The sequence below is a fragment of the Biomphalaria glabrata genome, chromosome 5, assembly GCF_947242115.1.
Source record: "Biomphalaria glabrata chromosome 5, xgBioGlab47.1, whole genome shotgun sequence".
NCBI classification, from domain to species: Eukaryota; Metazoa; Mollusca; class Gastropoda; family Planorbidae; genus Biomphalaria; species Biomphalaria glabrata.
This window is the reverse complement of record NC_074715.1, coordinates 36,200,319-36,217,527: the sequence shown is the minus strand read 5'-3', so window position 1 is coordinate 36,217,527 and position 17,209 is coordinate 36,200,319. Positions and strand designations below refer to the sequence as shown.

Genomic DNA, 17,209 nt, shown 5'->3' with positions numbered 1-17,209 from the left:
TGTATAAACAATTTGAAAGAACAAAAAAAAAAAAACAACCCAAAGACATATCCATACAACAGATTCTTTGTCATTAGAGGCAGAACAGACGAGGGACAGTTACAAACTATTAATACTTGTACAAGGAACGAGATCCACATTTCAACATGCAGGCAGCAAGTGCCAGCAAGATCACTGTACACAAAATCCTCAACAACATAGAATAATGGCATGATTCTAATTTAGAAACACAATGATTTTGTTACACTGTTTACTCAGCTCGGTGACTCCTACTCCAGACAGGGCTGACGAATCAACGTACTACAGACCTAACTAAAATGACAAAACTATATTCAAGTTAAACAAGGACAAGCAAGTGAGTCCTGGAGACTGGGTGTCACGGAGAGATGTAATGTGGGCGTTGGTCAAACACAACAATCCGGAAGGGACGGAATGCGGACAATGAGATTTCAAACACTATATTGAACGAAGAAAGGTAAAACTTCAAAGGACATTTCTATAAGTAAAATGTCTACGGCGTACGCATCTAGAACAGACGATTCAGTCCGAGAGACTAGCAAGGACACCGGTGTCAGAGTACATGAGGTTATCTCGTGGCGTTAGAATAAATAGGCAAAAGTATTTCTGTTCGATGATTCACTAAACAGACATGTAACAACACTTTAATAGATAATAGATCTAGATCAAGTTCTACTGAGATTTCCACAACATGTGTAGCCTAACAGTAGAGAGAGAAAAAATTGCATATATAGAAGAAATGTATATAGATCTAGTACTTGAACAAAAAAGTGATTAATTGGCATTAAAAACACATTTTTAAAACAATTAGCATTTTAGAAAATACTTCAAATTTATATTGTGTATGTATTAAAAAAAATTTTTCAAGTATATAATAATCCTAAGGATGATATATTGGTGAAGTATTCAAGACATAAAATATCTTCTCGCATAAAAACTGATATTGAAACATTTTTCCTTATATTCCAATCCAAAACTCAAAGCAAAAATCCAAGACGAAACCAAATAAAGTGGTCAGTGTAATAAGAATGCTAGCAATGTTTACTGTCGCCCTACGTTACACTGGAGATTACATTCAGCAAGTTCTACAATAAGGTAATAGACTAGAAGATATAACACAAAACACAATAGAAGGACTACCGCAAAGAGATCAGATGTTCTTTTGTTAAGACATTTGCGTATTTACACCACACTATGTAGTCCCAGGAATAGTGACAGTAATCCGACTCGAACCATGCACACACGCTAGTTGTACAAGAAACCCGACTAGGCCCTGAGCCCTGGCCTGGTGACTTGACACATGGCGCGCTTAGTCCCATTCTAACCCGCTTTTACTTCGTTACCTGAGCGCTTTTTTTTTTTTCACGGTCAGGTCAGTAAATAGAGGGGACAGGGCAATAAGAGGTCGTAGCAGACCGCACTGTTCTCTATTTATAATACTGCTATTGATTGAAGGGAGCTACCAAAATAATAAGAGTTTAATAATAGTAATAACTTAAATAACAATGCCGTCAATCTGCAGGCCGCAGCTGGGAGCACATAAACTGTTTACCTTTAGGAGGTCAGTGTAATAGGAAGTAGTAGGGAAGAGAAAATACAATAGAGAGCTGTTAGAACTCGGCGACTCTAAACCAATGGGACACTTTGGAGTACAGATACAAAAAAACACAGCAAACCTCAAGGAAACTGAGGCTACGACTTAACATCTGTAATTATCCAGGCAATGGGGGACGAGGTATAGGTCCTTTCCATCACTAGCCATGACGTATGAAGGCCAAAGTCAAACTTATTAGTGATTGACAACCTACTACTCTCATGTAACAACTGACCACAAAATAATTACTTGTGCATGATCGGCTTCGTAGAAGCTAAGTGATGAAGAGGAAAAGTGGACACGCTATCAGATAACTTGGAGCGTTTCACCATTAACACTTACATATAAGGCTCGGTAAAATATTTACTCGTTGAAGTCGTTACTGTTGGAATGAATAGATAATAGTCGCATCAATCTTGCCATCTTGCTAGTACGAAATGTAAATATATTTCTACACTATGCAGGAAAAGAAATGCTAATTTTAAGACAATAAGCATAAAAAAAAAATGGAATCTCAAAAGTGGATCTAAAATAACCGATGCGATGATAACCTACATCCCAGTACTAAACACAATAGACATGTTGAGCTAGGAGCCATCTTTTAATGAGAATCACTGATAATACTGAGTAAATCCAGAATATATTTGAACGAGCTTCAAGTACACTTGTATTTATCACGTGAATGTGGAAAATGACACCGAAGTTGGTAATATGTCATGACAGCTCATAGTATATTTATACATCCTTCATGAACATTCCCACACAGCTGACACAGACACCATTGGAACACCAGCATACAATAACACAGAACGCTGACCAACACCCCTATTCGTAAAGTGAGTACACCACGCACAATTAATGTACCCAGGAGATAAGTTTTACAGTGCCTCGCATTAGTCATCAACACCAACAGTCTTGTCTCGTAGGGAAAATACTGAAATGAATGACAGCTGACTGTAGCCAGAGGGGAGTCAACAGCCTGTTGGCAGCGCCCTTGTTCTGATTGGTCCAGGACCGATGCTCGAGATCGAAACTGGAGTAACTGAATCGTGACATCCGCCTCCCTAGGAGAATGTGTGCTTTAAGTCACAAATCAACTGCATGCCATTAATCAATAGCTATTCAAGAGAGGATCAATGCCATTCTGTTTTCCAGCTTAACAAGGAGGTCGATACATGTTCTAACTTTCATTAGTTAAGGAAAGAACATTGATAGGTTCTAGGCATCAGAACGAGATTTCTAATCAATCATTCGGAAATTTTGACATTTTTAGTTACAATTCAAAATCAAAAGCCTTAGTTTGCTCGCTCAAAAACATTTATTCGGTTTAATCAATCCAATCGAATGAGTTTCTTAATTGAAACTATTGTACTTTACCCTGGTAATATAGCAACTATTGAAACACATTTACCAGAACAATGAACATCAAGGAATTTCTAAAAGAGCGACCTCAAAGGGTTACAGTAGATAGCACATCTTACGTACGTACTATGATTAGCATAAAAGTAACATTGAACAATGAAATAGTCGGAACCCAATCTATCATGTATACAAAAAAAAAAGTATCAGATTTCGAAAGATCTATCCAACCAGATGTGCCGCAAGAAAGAGATCAAACTCAGTATCGATACAATGAAACGTAGCAAAGTAAAATAGTCGGGACTGGACAAATTATTTGATACCTAGGTTTCAATGTATTGATTCTTTATATGCATGATTTATTTGAACCATGAGTGCCATTAAAACCTGCTGACTAAGTCATAGCTTGAAATGGAGATTCTTGGCGTAAAAGGAATGACAGTCTGACTGACAGTTTGGCGCTCATTTGACAGTCCAACAACGACACATTAGCGCTGTGTCAATGCAAACAAGTAACCGAGGACGGCCACACACCGGAGTATGCGGCCTGACTAGTGGCGCGTTTGGGCTATTGACTTTCAGCTGAGAGATTTCTTTCACTGCAACCAATACATCTGTCATCATAATGGAGCAAGGAGAGCAACATTTAGATCTAGAGTCTAGAGCCGGGGTCGGCAACCTGCGGCTCGCGAGCCACATGCGGCTCTTTGGGTGTGAAGCTGCGGCTCTTTAGTTCCAAACGCAAATATTATTTATTTTATCGAAACATTTTTTCAAATAGTTCTGAATATTTTAACGAGAATTAGCCACCGATTCTATTTCTCAGCAACTTGTACTCTTTTTTCACCCCACCCCTCCCCTATGACATGCTTCGTCACTGTTGTCAGTCGTTGGAAGCTCTCGGCCGTCGTCGGATGTTTCTATGTAGGTTTTAAATCGCTTTCGACGCAAGACGAATTAGCATCTTCACCACGTGCTTTGGCTGTTACGAATAGTTTGTTGTTACAAGTCAATGAGTTAGAAGCGATTATCTTCTCCAGGTTAGAAGCAATCTACAAGTAATGCCAATCTGGCACACTTTACAGTACCACTAGAAATTTGCGGGAAAAGGCAAACCATTTATAGAAAAACTGCTTCATACATGCATCTGAAGAACTGATTCATGATTTCAAAAACAAACCAGAAATTAAAAAAAAAAATCAAAGATTTGCCATTATTCGCTTAAACAGAACAAGATAATATAGCTTAATTGTCTTCAAATGTAACATATTTGTAGGCGAAGATATCCAACTTTCTTCTGTCTTATCACTTGATATAGATGAGTCTTGCGACATAAAGACACGGCACAAGATTTCCATTTTGTCAGCTATATGTCTTCCCAAAGGTCCAAAAGAAGAAACTCTTGGATTGCTACCACTGTCGTGACAAACAAGAAGAGAAGATAGAGCGCAGGCCGTGCACAAATACCTTGAAGACATTAAGATCGTTTTTATTAAAATCGTTTCAATAACAGGATGGCTGCCTGGTCGTGCGGTTTGCGCGCTGGACTGTCGTTCAGATTTATCGATGGTCGAGGGTTCAAACCCTGCCCGCTCCCATCCCCCGTCGTCCTGCGGGAGGTTTGGACTAGGAAGTAATTATCTTCAACTCTGAAGGAACATCCGAAACATGTAAAACATTTTACAAACCTGATGGAGCCAGATGTATGACAGGAAAAAATAAAAGGGCAACAACGACAAAATAAACCTCGAAATTCTTACGTTTTACTGCAAAATACACCAAGAAGCGCTTTGTGCCCAAACATTTCCGGCCGAAATAGTTGAGGTCATAAATTTGGTAATTAAGATTGTTAACAGCATGTTGTCAAAAGCACTCTACCGTCGTCAGTTTAAAGACTTCTTAAAGGAAATGGAGACTCAGTATTCCGACCTCCTTATTGCCAACCTAGTGCGATGACTTTCCAAAGGTTGAACGTTTTTTTTTTTGTGCTTGAATGAAATAAATACATTCCTAAATGATAAAGGCATTAATTAACCTGAATTAGAGACGACAATGGTTGCAAGCATTTTTCTTTATGTTGGATATAACATCGAAATTAAATGAGCTGAATCTAAAGCTGCAAGGAAAGTAAAACCCAGCCGAATTGTTTTGTTTTGAAGAAAACATTTTTTTTTTTGCAGAAGATATTCAGAGCGGCAAATAACTTCATTTTCAATGTCTAAAGCAGTACCGTGATAAAATCAGAGCAACTTTTGACACGAATTACTTCAGCACAGTTATACAAAAAATCTAAGATGAATTTCTTGATAAATTTAAGCAGTTCAAAACCAACAAAACTATTCTAGCATTCCTGGTACACCATTTCAACACAAATAGTAACGAAATCCACATTGATCCATTTGAAAATGATACTTGATCTCTAGAAGTGCAATTGCTCGATTTAAAAAGTAAGGTTTTGTTGGGTAGAAAATTTACAGAGTTGAAATCAAGTTGAAAGTGTTGGAGGTCCAGAATTGTGTGTACGTAACGCAACAAAAGTGAAAATATTTCAAAGAAATGCCGCGAGTTGATGAATTGAATAGTCTTCCAGATTGCTACATCTTTGGATCGACATATTCGTGCAAAAAAACGTTCTCTTCTATAAATAGAATGAAAAGTAAAGTAAGAAGCCAACTTACAAATGAAAATTGAGAGTTGTGTTTGAAACTAAAAATAAGTTATGAGCCAAATGTATCCAAACTTTCTAATACTATGCAAAGGCATCGCTCCCACTGACTTTGTTTGCTTAATTGTTTGTTAGTGAAGTACAAGTTAGTAGTGTAAGTAGGCCTAAATGTTTAATAGCTTTGGTTGTTACCGAATTAAAGATAATTATCTAATAACGCCATATATATTATCTAATTTATAGTGAAAAACACTATATATATATATATATATATATATATATATATATATATATATATATATATATATATATATATATATATATATATATATATATATATATAGGAATAACACGTTTAAAAAGAGTGTGTGAGTACTATTTATTGTTGGCAAGAAAAAATGTTGTGGCTCTTTAAAAACTTTAAAATTTGTAAATTCTAATTTTTGGCTCTTCCGACTCAAAAGGTTGCCGACCCCTGGTCTAGAGCTAGCATGCATTGAAAAGGAAATGAATTCAGATCAAGTGGATCTCATTCATATACAAAGTACGGCTAACAGGGTTAAGTCAATCTGATATTTTTATAGAAGGTCAGCGGCTTAGTGGAAGATCTTAAAATAAATTAAAAAACAAGAAAGTGACGGTCTCGACAAACAAAAGTTGCCATGAAGAACTGAAACTAAAAGACTAGATATAAAGAGTCATTCGATTCAATAATAATAGTTGGCTGTCTTGTAGTTCTTTACCCATTAGCGTGTGTTTGTTTTTTTCCGCACCCACTATCTGAATCTTTCAATCAAATTGCAAGATAGTATCTACTATAAATACTACAACCGTATGGCATATATTCACAGGACGAAACCAAATCATTGATCAAATGATGATGCAAAGTTTAAAATTCTAACTTGACCTAAACATGCTGGTGGTAGATCTAAGTGTTTACCACTGGCTAGACTGTACTCAACAACTCACCTGAAGGGCAAGAGTTTTACTTCTAGCATCCCTAGCTTGCTCTGAAGATGTAACAGATTCTTGGTTTGGATTGCTCAAACGGGTGAGTGTTAATGCTTGCGCTTTTGTTGTCTCTAGAGCCCCATCTTCAATATGGCACCTTTCAACTTGAACAGGACGTCGTCCTAATCGGAGTAAATGAAGTAAACACGGGCATACACTGTTCCTGGTCACATCGTCAGTGCGACAGGTCTTAAGTGGACGTCCAGTAGAATGACCAACAGTGTTACTCTCCTGATATGTGGATAAATATAAATGACCACTTGAATCGAAAAGCCGAGAAGTATTCCGTTGTGGAGTTTTATGTTCCTGGACATGAGCGATTAAGTCCGGTAAATATGTGTTACCATATATCAAAACAAGGTTTTGTAACAAATATTTCCACCTCTTTCGATAGTTATTGCTGGACACTCCAGGAGAAAACAGAGGGCACTGTGTTCCAGTCAGAGTATCACGAATCCAATACCTCAAGCGCGTTGGAATCGTGACGCTGAGATCGTTTCTACGGTCTCGACAGAGACACAAAGACGATGTTCCGCATGACCTGCAGGAAGTCAACACAGTGAAGCCAACAGAGACCAGAGTCTCAAGTCTGAGATACGCGTGCAGCTGACACATGTAGCAGGAGTATGCCCCAGGCTCTTGGCAAGGAGCACAACTTATGTCGATTACTTGGAGCTGACTCAACGCGAGCCTCCACGTCGGATCACGGACCATCACGGAGACCTTGTGCTGCCAGAGGTGAACCCGGAGCCTTCTGCTTACCGGGTGTGGATCGCCGCTCCTTCTAGTGTTTAGGAGGATGTTCACTCTTCTCCAGACTCTGTACCAGTCGGTCTTGGCCAGTGAAGACGTCACAGAGCATGGACAGAACAGCCACTGACCACACTTCTGGCACCTATTTTGATTCATTGTCCGCGAACAATGTGCTTATCGTTGTTTGTACACATTGAATAAGTTAACGAAATGGTGTTATCTCACATTGTAATCACATCAGCTGATAATGTCACCAAATTGTAGCAACAATGAGCATATTGCATAGTAATTAAAAAAATGGTTATGAAAATTTCTAGGAAAAAAAAAAGAATTTCCGAGTTTTGACGTTTCCGTTTATCAATAGATTTAAACTCGTCGGAACTTTTAGGCATAATTGAATGTGATGTGTTTTAGTACAGGTATTCATTATATAGACGTTGCTAACACACAAAATACATTGTATGTGTTTGTGTGTGAGTGTGTAAGAGAGAGAGAGAGCGATATCTACAGGTAACTGCCTACCAGCAGGAATGCTGACCAGCGAGGATATGGGACCATGCCACAATCTCGCAACCCCCCTCCGCCCTCCCAAATCTGAAATACCTGCTGTGCCCGATTAGATTGGCAACTGAGCTCCCGGGTGCCAGAGGCACGTCTGTAATTCTCAAGTCTATATACCGCTTTACTTTATATTTATGGAATTTGAAAACATTTCCCCATACACTGGCAAACTCCATTACAGCCCCTCCACACACACACCATCACTGATAAACCGCTCTTGATAATGTCGCCAAAGAAAAATAAAGAGGTAATATTAGTTAGTACAGATACATAGTTGCTTTGATGATACAATTAATGTAGGCTAAACGGAAAAACTATTTTTAGTGATTGTTTCAATATGTATAGGCCTATATTAAGTTGTCGTTTTTTAATGTATGATATAACGCGTTCTGGCTTCCACATAAGTGACACTATTGTCCCCAATGTCATATCAGTGTCCACCTAGTATGTGACAAAAATAGAATGATGTTATTCTTAGATCTCCTTCACACACAATTAAATGGCACTTCTGTGAAGTGAATGACTCATAGCGCACACGCAATCTAGCAGAGTTGTCGACCCTCCAAAAGAGTCAAGGTCGAAGGCAAGACGCACTTAGTCCAGATGCATGTAGATGTACTTTTCCATTCCACATGAGTGGACAACTGGACATGAATGGAGACATTGATCGTACGTCAATAAACAATATTGTAGACGTTTTTAATTATTTTATTTTTTTGTTAAACTTCAAGTAGACATCAAAGATTTCCTACAGCGCACTCGGTGGTATTACCTACACGGACAAACACACGGACTGACTACACTTAACTTAGGCAAGACTTAGACATAAACATAGTCGATCCGAATGCACATCACGTGACTTGAAGCACTAAGCCTAGATAGATACAAACTGGTCAGCTTTGAAGTCAACTGAGACTAAACCAAAGAACAAATCCATGTGTGAAACAACGAAAGTCAAGCACAGCACTCATTAGCTAATGTTCAGACCAAGTCAGTGTCTCCCAACAGCAAGGCCAGGGATCTAGTGGGAAACAAGACAACAGAGGCCAGAGAATTAGAAAGAAACGTTTGGCGGAAATAACTTCACATGTGCATCGATGACGTAACACACGTTAGCCAAGTGTTGCTGTTAAGTCACACCCTTCAGAGCTTCAGTACTGTTGCAGGGCAACAAGGAGAGGGGGGGGGGAGAGACAGAGGTTGGTGCGACCGTTGACAACATAAGACCATTTCATGTTGACTTATTGTGACCACTTCATCAACATAAACATAGAAAAGAAAACACTATAGCCGGACCTCAAATTTATTCTATACAATGTCACTGAGAAATACACATGTGTAGCTATGTCTTTCCCAAGTCCACAGGTAAAACCAACGCACAGACGCACAAACCCAAAATATATATATTTTTGGTCTTTACTTTAAAAAGAAATATTACTACTAAACATCCACCCTGGGCTTTAATAATCCCCGAAGCATCTGGCACACGTGCTATAAATCAATCACATAACTCATAGCATATTAGTTGTTGAAAACATTCAGAAAAATAAGGTCCAACATATCAAACTAAAGGAAACACAGCACCACTTCGCACACACAACGTTAAGTAATGGCTTTCAACTAACACGCTTCTAGATGAGGCTCAAATCTGTGAGCGGAAGTCTGGACCAGGCACAACATTTACTAAGATTCCAGAAAGAAGAGTCATGTTTTTTTCCCCCTCGCTCATCGAAAGAATCTACCTTCTAACTGGTCTAATCGTCAATACGAACTCAACATCTGACAGGAAGGTTAGTAACAGGCCAGGGACGAATGTGCAGGGGCTTATGTACAAACACACCAGCAGCGCGAGCACTAACACAAAATACAAACCTCTTCTCAAAATAAAAGCCCATGGGAACTTGGACTGGTATGAAATTAACAGACATTACAACACGTACGCTGAAAATAGCGTGGGGGTGCTGCGCTAATCCTTAAAACTACTTCTATAGATACTTTTTTAGGAAACCAAAACGTATCATAATGCGTGAACATTTGTACAAATGTGTCCAAAGAATCCTATGACGTAAAAGACTTTATTTTAAGAAATGAGACTCCCCAAAAGTGGTCCAAAGTAATTTTCTCAAAATAGCAAGGTTCTGCAAATACAACGTTTGTTTGCCGTGATGTGGACAGGGGAACGAGTGTTCGCGGTGTTGAACAAAGTGAACGAACAACGTCTAACTAGGTGTTCCAATAGACCATCTATAACTAGGTGTTCCAATAGACCATCTACACCAAATAAAACGTTGTTTTTTTTAAACTACTACTAAGAAGAACAATCTACTTAAAAGACGAACACTAGACCCCACAAACCAATGTCAACAATGTGATGAAATCAAAAGTCTCAGTGTTTTAAGCGCAAACATCTTTTCCTAACAGAGGATACACAAAAGTGAAATCCTCATATGAACACGGGCTTCAGATTCTCAACATGTATTGCAAATTTGTATCTGACGCTGACTACAAGGTTAACTAGAGGATACTACAAAATGTAAAGTGAGCTCTCCAGGAATTAGCATCAGACTAAAAACCACAATAAACAATCAGAATAGTCCATAAGTTCTTACTAAATTGGATTATGTTGGTAGTACCAACCGAGATCAAAAGACGTAAACTGGTGCCAATGGTTTGATATAGCTTTGAAGTCAAATAGCAGGCATGTATTTTAAACCTTTAATGCCCAAACTAAGGTCCGCGGGACACATTCGGCCCGTGATGCAGTGCTATCCGGCCCTCCTAAATTTCTGTCCAAAGTGTAGAATAAAGCTACAGACGCCAAGTTTCTGCTATAAAACGCTTAGGTCCTAAATGTTTCTATCTCCTGGCTGAGAAAGTTTGGACATGACTGAACTTTAGATAACGTAGATTTTTAGTGGCTGTTCTTTTTAGTTGCTGAAATGCACTGGAATACATGTTGGGTGAGTTTATCGGCTTATAGAGCTTCATTCACTGAGTGCTTTCAAGTGAAATGACAGATCAATAACAAAAAGAAAATGATCATAATGGTGTGGTTCGAAACTATTGACTAAGTATCTATCAGGTGGTAATATTAGTTTTGACAAAAAGCAATATCAGTTTAAAGAATTATTATATCAAATAAAAAGCCAACTACTTAATTAAAAAAAAATATTAGCAGCTTATTCTGAGGAAACAAGAATTCTTTTTTTTTCAATTTATGAAGATCGATAATTAGTAAATAAAGAAAAATTTAAAAAGAGCAATCAGATGACTATTTACACTCTACGATAAAACAAAACATACTTTTTTTTTTTTTTTGCCTGTTTTCTTTTTGTAAACAAAATATTGCTAACATCTAATCCAAATGAAATTATGCACTACTTACCTTGCCTGCAACACCTGTTAAAAATCCCGCCGTCTGTTTTAAGGAACTTAACACCGATTTATCCTCAGATTTATCCTCAGTTTTTTTGCCTTTTCCGAACCAAAATTTCCCAAACATTGTTCAGATTTAAAGATGTTTTCGAATATTTCAATCAGAACAAAGAAACTATCTCGTGTTAAAGATCTACAAGCTGGTACCAAATAACTTTTGGAGTTTATCAGGGTACAGTCATTTGTTGGTCTTTAGTTGCACAGTTAAGTATCCTTCATCTCCCATGGACGCAAACAGAATTCATCTCTAATTTTATAGAGCATTATAGAGTTGGAACCATTTTACAAACTGCAAGCACATTTGTAATTTTGGTCAGAGTACATTATTCCTTACAACATTTGGAAAAAAACAACAACAGCAAATATAATTCACAAGATACTCCGTTGAATGTCATCACTAGATTTCAAGTCAGAAAGACAAGAAGAACCAGAATGGAACACTCACACTGGAACAAAATAGTTCGAAAAACTAAGGAAAAAAAACAAACTGTGAATAAGCACAGGCAGGGACAATAACTCGAGAGAAATAAGCATGTGAAGAAAATGATGAAAGGGAGAGAACAAGATAAGGCACAACTAATTGGAAAACTGAAAGCAAAAGTAAGCGCCCCCCCCCCCCCCTCTCTTATGTTCATCATTAAGCTAGCAGAATGAAAACCAACACTTATCATTCAGAATGCTGTACAGAACATGAGCACTAAACACAGTGACTGAGTGGCCTCGGAGAACTCAATGTGTCATTGGGACGAGATGACATTCAGTCATGAGTGGCAACGTCTTTGGGCTGGCATGAGCAGTTCTCGACATTTAGAAACCTAACACTCAGCCTGCCCCACAACAGTGATCTGTATTACTTTTATCTAGCCTCTTCTGGTAAGGAAGCGTTTCTATTTCTAGTGTGCTAGAACAATGAACTCGCTTTCAAGATCACAGAAAACTCTTCCATGTACCGGGTGATTCAAAATAACCAATATTGATGGGCTTGGGAAGTAACAATGTTAGAATAGCATACGGTGAATTAAGTGGCGTCCATTTCCAATAACCAAAGCCTGCACAATTAGGCAATTAATTGAACACCTTGCGGAGAACTGGAGCTCTATGCAGCAGTACTTCATGACACAAGTCATAATATCACTCATCCAGTGAACCAAAGCAAATACATTTATTTATCAACGTTTTGATTTGAACATATTTAATGAACACTTTAAATAAACTGCGATCAAACTCGGATGCCGCAGCAATAAAAACACACCAAAAAATGTATCCTTGAGAGTTCTGACATGCGAAACGAGAAGAATCAAAGGTTACGGTGTCAGCCAAGTCCGTGCTAATTTACTGACATTCTAACCAAGTGACTCTAAGTGAGCACTTGGTGCAGAGCGAATTGCTGAACAGAATCTGTAACAAAGACATCGGTACCTCTCAGCATGTGCAGGTAAGCCAACAAAAGGAGATTACATCCAATTTTTGGAAGATTGCAAGGGAGAGCGCCTGTACAGTTCACGTATGGAGTTCAACAAAAAACAACTGCAGCCCGTCAAAGACGCAGACGGCAAGATATTGTTTTACAGAGATAAGTGCACTGACTGCATAGCGTGGGGCGATGGTATGTGAAGGGTGAAGGCCATAACAAATGGGGAATTAGAAATCAGAAATTCTGCATTCATTATTATTGTAGCAACACTCTTAACTGGCTTATGGCGCGGGAAGAATATAATGAGACACTAAAATTGATCGTTCTATTATAATGTTGATTACAGCTTTAATTCTAAGCATTTTGTCTTTTTGCAATATCATAATTATTTCATCGTTAGTGTTTCTCCCCCCCCCCCCAATTTAGCTCACATTGTCGACATAGACAAAACTAAAAATTATAATTCATTTATTTTGACCCACTTTTCTTTATCCCATCAAGCTGAATTTCGCACATAAATTCGTGCTGCATGACAACACATTTTATTTAAAAGTTAGAAAGATCAATTCATTAATTATTTTTTTTTCAAATTTACCGTTAAAGCCCTGGAACTCAGGGGAACTAATATTGTATTTTTTTAAATTACTGAGTATCAGTACTATCCCTTTAGCATATAGCACGACCCTTGGGTTGGACACCCCTGTCCTAACAGAAAAAAAAAAAGATTTATCAGCATTCTGTTAAACGTTCTAATCCCAATGTAAAGAAAATAGGTTTCTAAAGTGATTTCCCGTGCTGGCTCTTGGCTGTAGATTCTTGTACTCAACATTAGGGCAGATTGCCATAGTCTTACTACAAACACAAAGAGACAGGCGCCAAACACCGTACAGGCGCCAAACAACGTACAGGAGCCAAACACCGTACAGGAGCCAAACAACGTACAGGCGCCAAACAACGTACAGGAGCCAAACACCGTACAGGAGCCAAACTACGTACAGGAGCCAAACAACGTACAGGCGCCAAACAACGTACAGGCGCCAAACAACGTAGGTCAGCAGAGAAAAAACGTTGCCAAAATGTAACCAAATAGTTGAGTTCAAACCTAACGTCTTAGATGATCAGCTGCATGAGGAATTACATCAAGATTTTTGGCACATTTATTTGAATCAGAAATCAAATACATTTTGTTCATGTCTCGTATTCATTTCAATAACCAAATCCATTAGAAGAAACAAACTCATTGCGTAAAAATGTAATCCCGAGCTTGAGAAATACACCTAGACGACCCTCCTGGTAGATCCAAATAGCAAGCACAAGAAAACCTAATGACAGAAGTGTGGTGCCATGCGGCAGACAAAGCTAGAAAGGAATGCTACTATTTACCAGACCATTAGTTTCGGTATGTCTCATCACAGTATTACCCCATCAGTTTCACAGCAAATTTTAGACATAAAAAATCACATCTCGAGTCGAGTGAAAACACTTTTTCTTTTACTTACATGGGCCTGTTAACTGAGTGAGAAGCGTTCGAAAAAAAAAATTCTGTTTATTAGAGTATTTAATGAGAATACCTATAAGGTTTCAGCGCCATTGCCAATCCCTATTAGTATAAATAGTGCCTAGAAAGTAAACAAATACTAAACCCCAAATCCAACCAAATGAGCGCCGTGTCTGTTCTAGACATCTACATATATCGTACTAGTTCTCCCAACCTTTCAGTGCCGAACATAAACAGCGAAGAGTCGTGCCAGAAGAACGCTGAGCAGGGCAAAGAGACGGAAAAAAACAAACAACAAACAACATAGAAACGCCAGGAGTTAATACACATGACTGGGATTGTAGAGTTAGACTGATATCTGACTCAACTTTCAACATGGTGGCTCGAACTCAATTCTTACTCTCGTTAACTTGACAGATGCTGTTCTTCAACACAAGAAATTAATTCCTTGATAGTAGCAAAAAAAAAAAAAAAATAAAATAAAAGCAGTAGAGAAACAGCTTAGAGAATTGGAAGATAATATGAATCCATATCCCATATCAAACAAAGCGTTGCAATTGCAGTAGTTACAGACATTACGCTCCATAAAAATGAGTACCTTAATGTTGACATTTTTTACCTTTACCTATCCCTTAGTCTATTGGACCGTTGGGGCACCATGTTGAAATTAGCCTCAGCTAAAAGCAATTTTGTGCTTATCGCTGGCATTGGTATAGCGGATTTTTAGGCTGATATGAAGTAATTATTACTATTATTTACCTCTAAACAACTCTATTTGTAAGGTGAAATTGTCATTTATGAAGGTAAAGTGCAAGCCCGAAACATTTACCTAAAGTGTACTTTTAAGTTTTGGTTTCGTTAGTTTTAGTTTTAAAAAAAATGTTTTTTTTTTAATCATCAAAATCCTCCTCCTAGACGAAGGATGTAAGATTCAATGTTATTTCAGCCACTTTTTAAAACTAAAGCGGCACTTTAGAATTACCAAAACTAAAACTCTAAATAAAAAAAAAAGGTATTCCACTTAAATAAACGCACACAAGACATTAGACAACATGAAGCCAAACCAGCTAAGGAGATGAAGAGAAAGGATATATGGTCAAATGGAACTACATTATCGAAATAGACAGTAAGGCTTAGAAATGATATTTTAGTCGACTCAGAGTGTTACAGTCTACACTAGAAACATATGTCTACACAATCAGACCTCCAGTAGACTCCACTCGAGATTTGATCAGACAGTGAAGTGAAACTGATGCCACCAATGCACTATGTCTAACCAAGGCTTGACGGCACCAGCATCAGCAAGTGTCATCACGGCCAAAATCTTTAGTTTTTATCGTTGATCTATATCTGTGGAAACTTCACTGCAGGTGAACGATAAATGAAGGGCTAACTAGCTGCTGCAGCACTGAGTACATAACACGTGTCTATGTCACATGGATAAGGGTTGAAGAGATCTAGAGAAGTTCATTCAAGCTACCGATAGGTATCCAGAAGATGGGGGGGGGGGGGGGGGGTTACTGTCAGGTAAACAGAGACTTCATCTCAAAATGCTATGGGAAATGTGGATCAAATATGTTTGATAGGTATATATGTGTTTGTATAACCATTCATGTATTTCTGTGTTGAAAACAAAAGTTAATGGAAGACCAAACAAAATGTTCAATCCCATCACGGGACATACTGCATTCCTCATTCATCTGGAAACTCAAAGACAAGCCTTTCTATTATTAGTAGTAGAAAAGACCTCATCATGGTTATTGTTCAACTAGCTCATTATCTTGATGGTACAAAGGTCAGAAACTCAAAGACAGACCAAAGACGTCATAAGTTCCCTTTTGAATAAATGATCAAATGGAATAAAAGAACAATTCTAGTACACAATGAATACCATTAAAACAATGATCTTTCGCGAACTTTTAATGGCTGGGGTGATATTCGAGATCCTCCCCTAGAACGCTCCTGAATAAGACATGAAACTAATCCAGTCAATAAACAACTCCTACTCGGCCAGGTATTGTCTGGCAGCTATATGATCCAACTTAAAGGTAGCTTACACCTTTAGCACCGCGTAAATGTCAAGAGGCTGCTCCCTTAAGCTGGAGAAACTCACAGCAACATGGCGTCCTGACCGACCGCCCAGTTATTTCTAGATCTGTCCACAGCATGAACTTCTCACTTTCAAGTAAGTCTTATAAACATGGTCCAGAGACTATTCCCAGCGCTAGCATCACATGACCAACACAATGGAGGGAAAGGTCAACACGTTGGAAAGCCTATCATCGCCTCATGACCTGAAAACCGTTTCTTATTGAAGTGAAACATTGGTCTTCTAGAGTACTGACTCTTTTGTGCAATAATAGCTTTTGAAATGATGTAATAATGAGCGCTAGTTTTGCTCTACAAAGCTGAAAAAGTTAAAAATACTTATGGATGCCGCATGACTGTAATAAAAAAAAATAGCTACATTGAACTAAAGCTTCCCGGTACCTAAATTGAAAATGGTAAAGGAAGACACACACCACAACGAAGTTAACAGAAATATTTCCAGAAACGTCACCAAAAATATTAAATTAAAAACTCTATGAACATTAGGCAGCTGAAACAAAAACAATAAGTGATTTACTTTCCGTTATGAGTTCGTCAGCAGGGAATGTATCAAAACTAAAGTCAAGGAAGATAACTCCCCATGGAGTTAGCTCTCACGTAAAATAAAGAAGTCACAGGTAAGAAAAACAACCGAAGGTATAACTTTATTTCAAAGCACTCCTTACATTTAAGTCAATAATAAAATACAGTTAACTCAATATAGTGAAAAGAAGAAAAAAAAAACAGTACATACACAAGCCTAGAGAAATGACGGACTTAAAGTGTACTAAACAAATCACATCTATAAAACTA

At 38.1% G+C, this 17,209-nt stretch overlaps 1 protein-coding gene across 20 annotated transcripts in view; it reads right to left on the bottom strand.

Annotated features, from left to right (window-relative positions):
- LOC106064970 (microtubule-actin cross-linking factor 1, isoforms 1/2/3/4-like) overlaps window positions 1–17,209 on the bottom strand; it is a 184,831-nt gene that overhangs the window by 100,831 nt on the left and 66,791 nt on the right. For 3 of the 20 annotated variants that reach the window (XM_056030209.1, XM_056030213.1, XM_056030211.1), the window contains exon 1: window positions 6,606–7,629. The exons of 8 other annotated variants lie outside the window; for them this stretch is intronic. In XM_056030209.1, the coding sequence (XP_055886184.1) occupies window positions 6,606–7,556 (951 nt within the window). In that variant the 5' untranslated portion in view covers window positions 7,557–7,629. Of the gene's footprint in view, window positions 1–1,158; window positions 1,297–6,605; window positions 7,671–11,346; window positions 11,867–17,209 lie in introns of those variants that run through there. 9 more of the 20 variants (XM_056030214.1, XM_056030210.1, XM_056030212.1 and 6 more) reach the window with 6 other exon arrangements.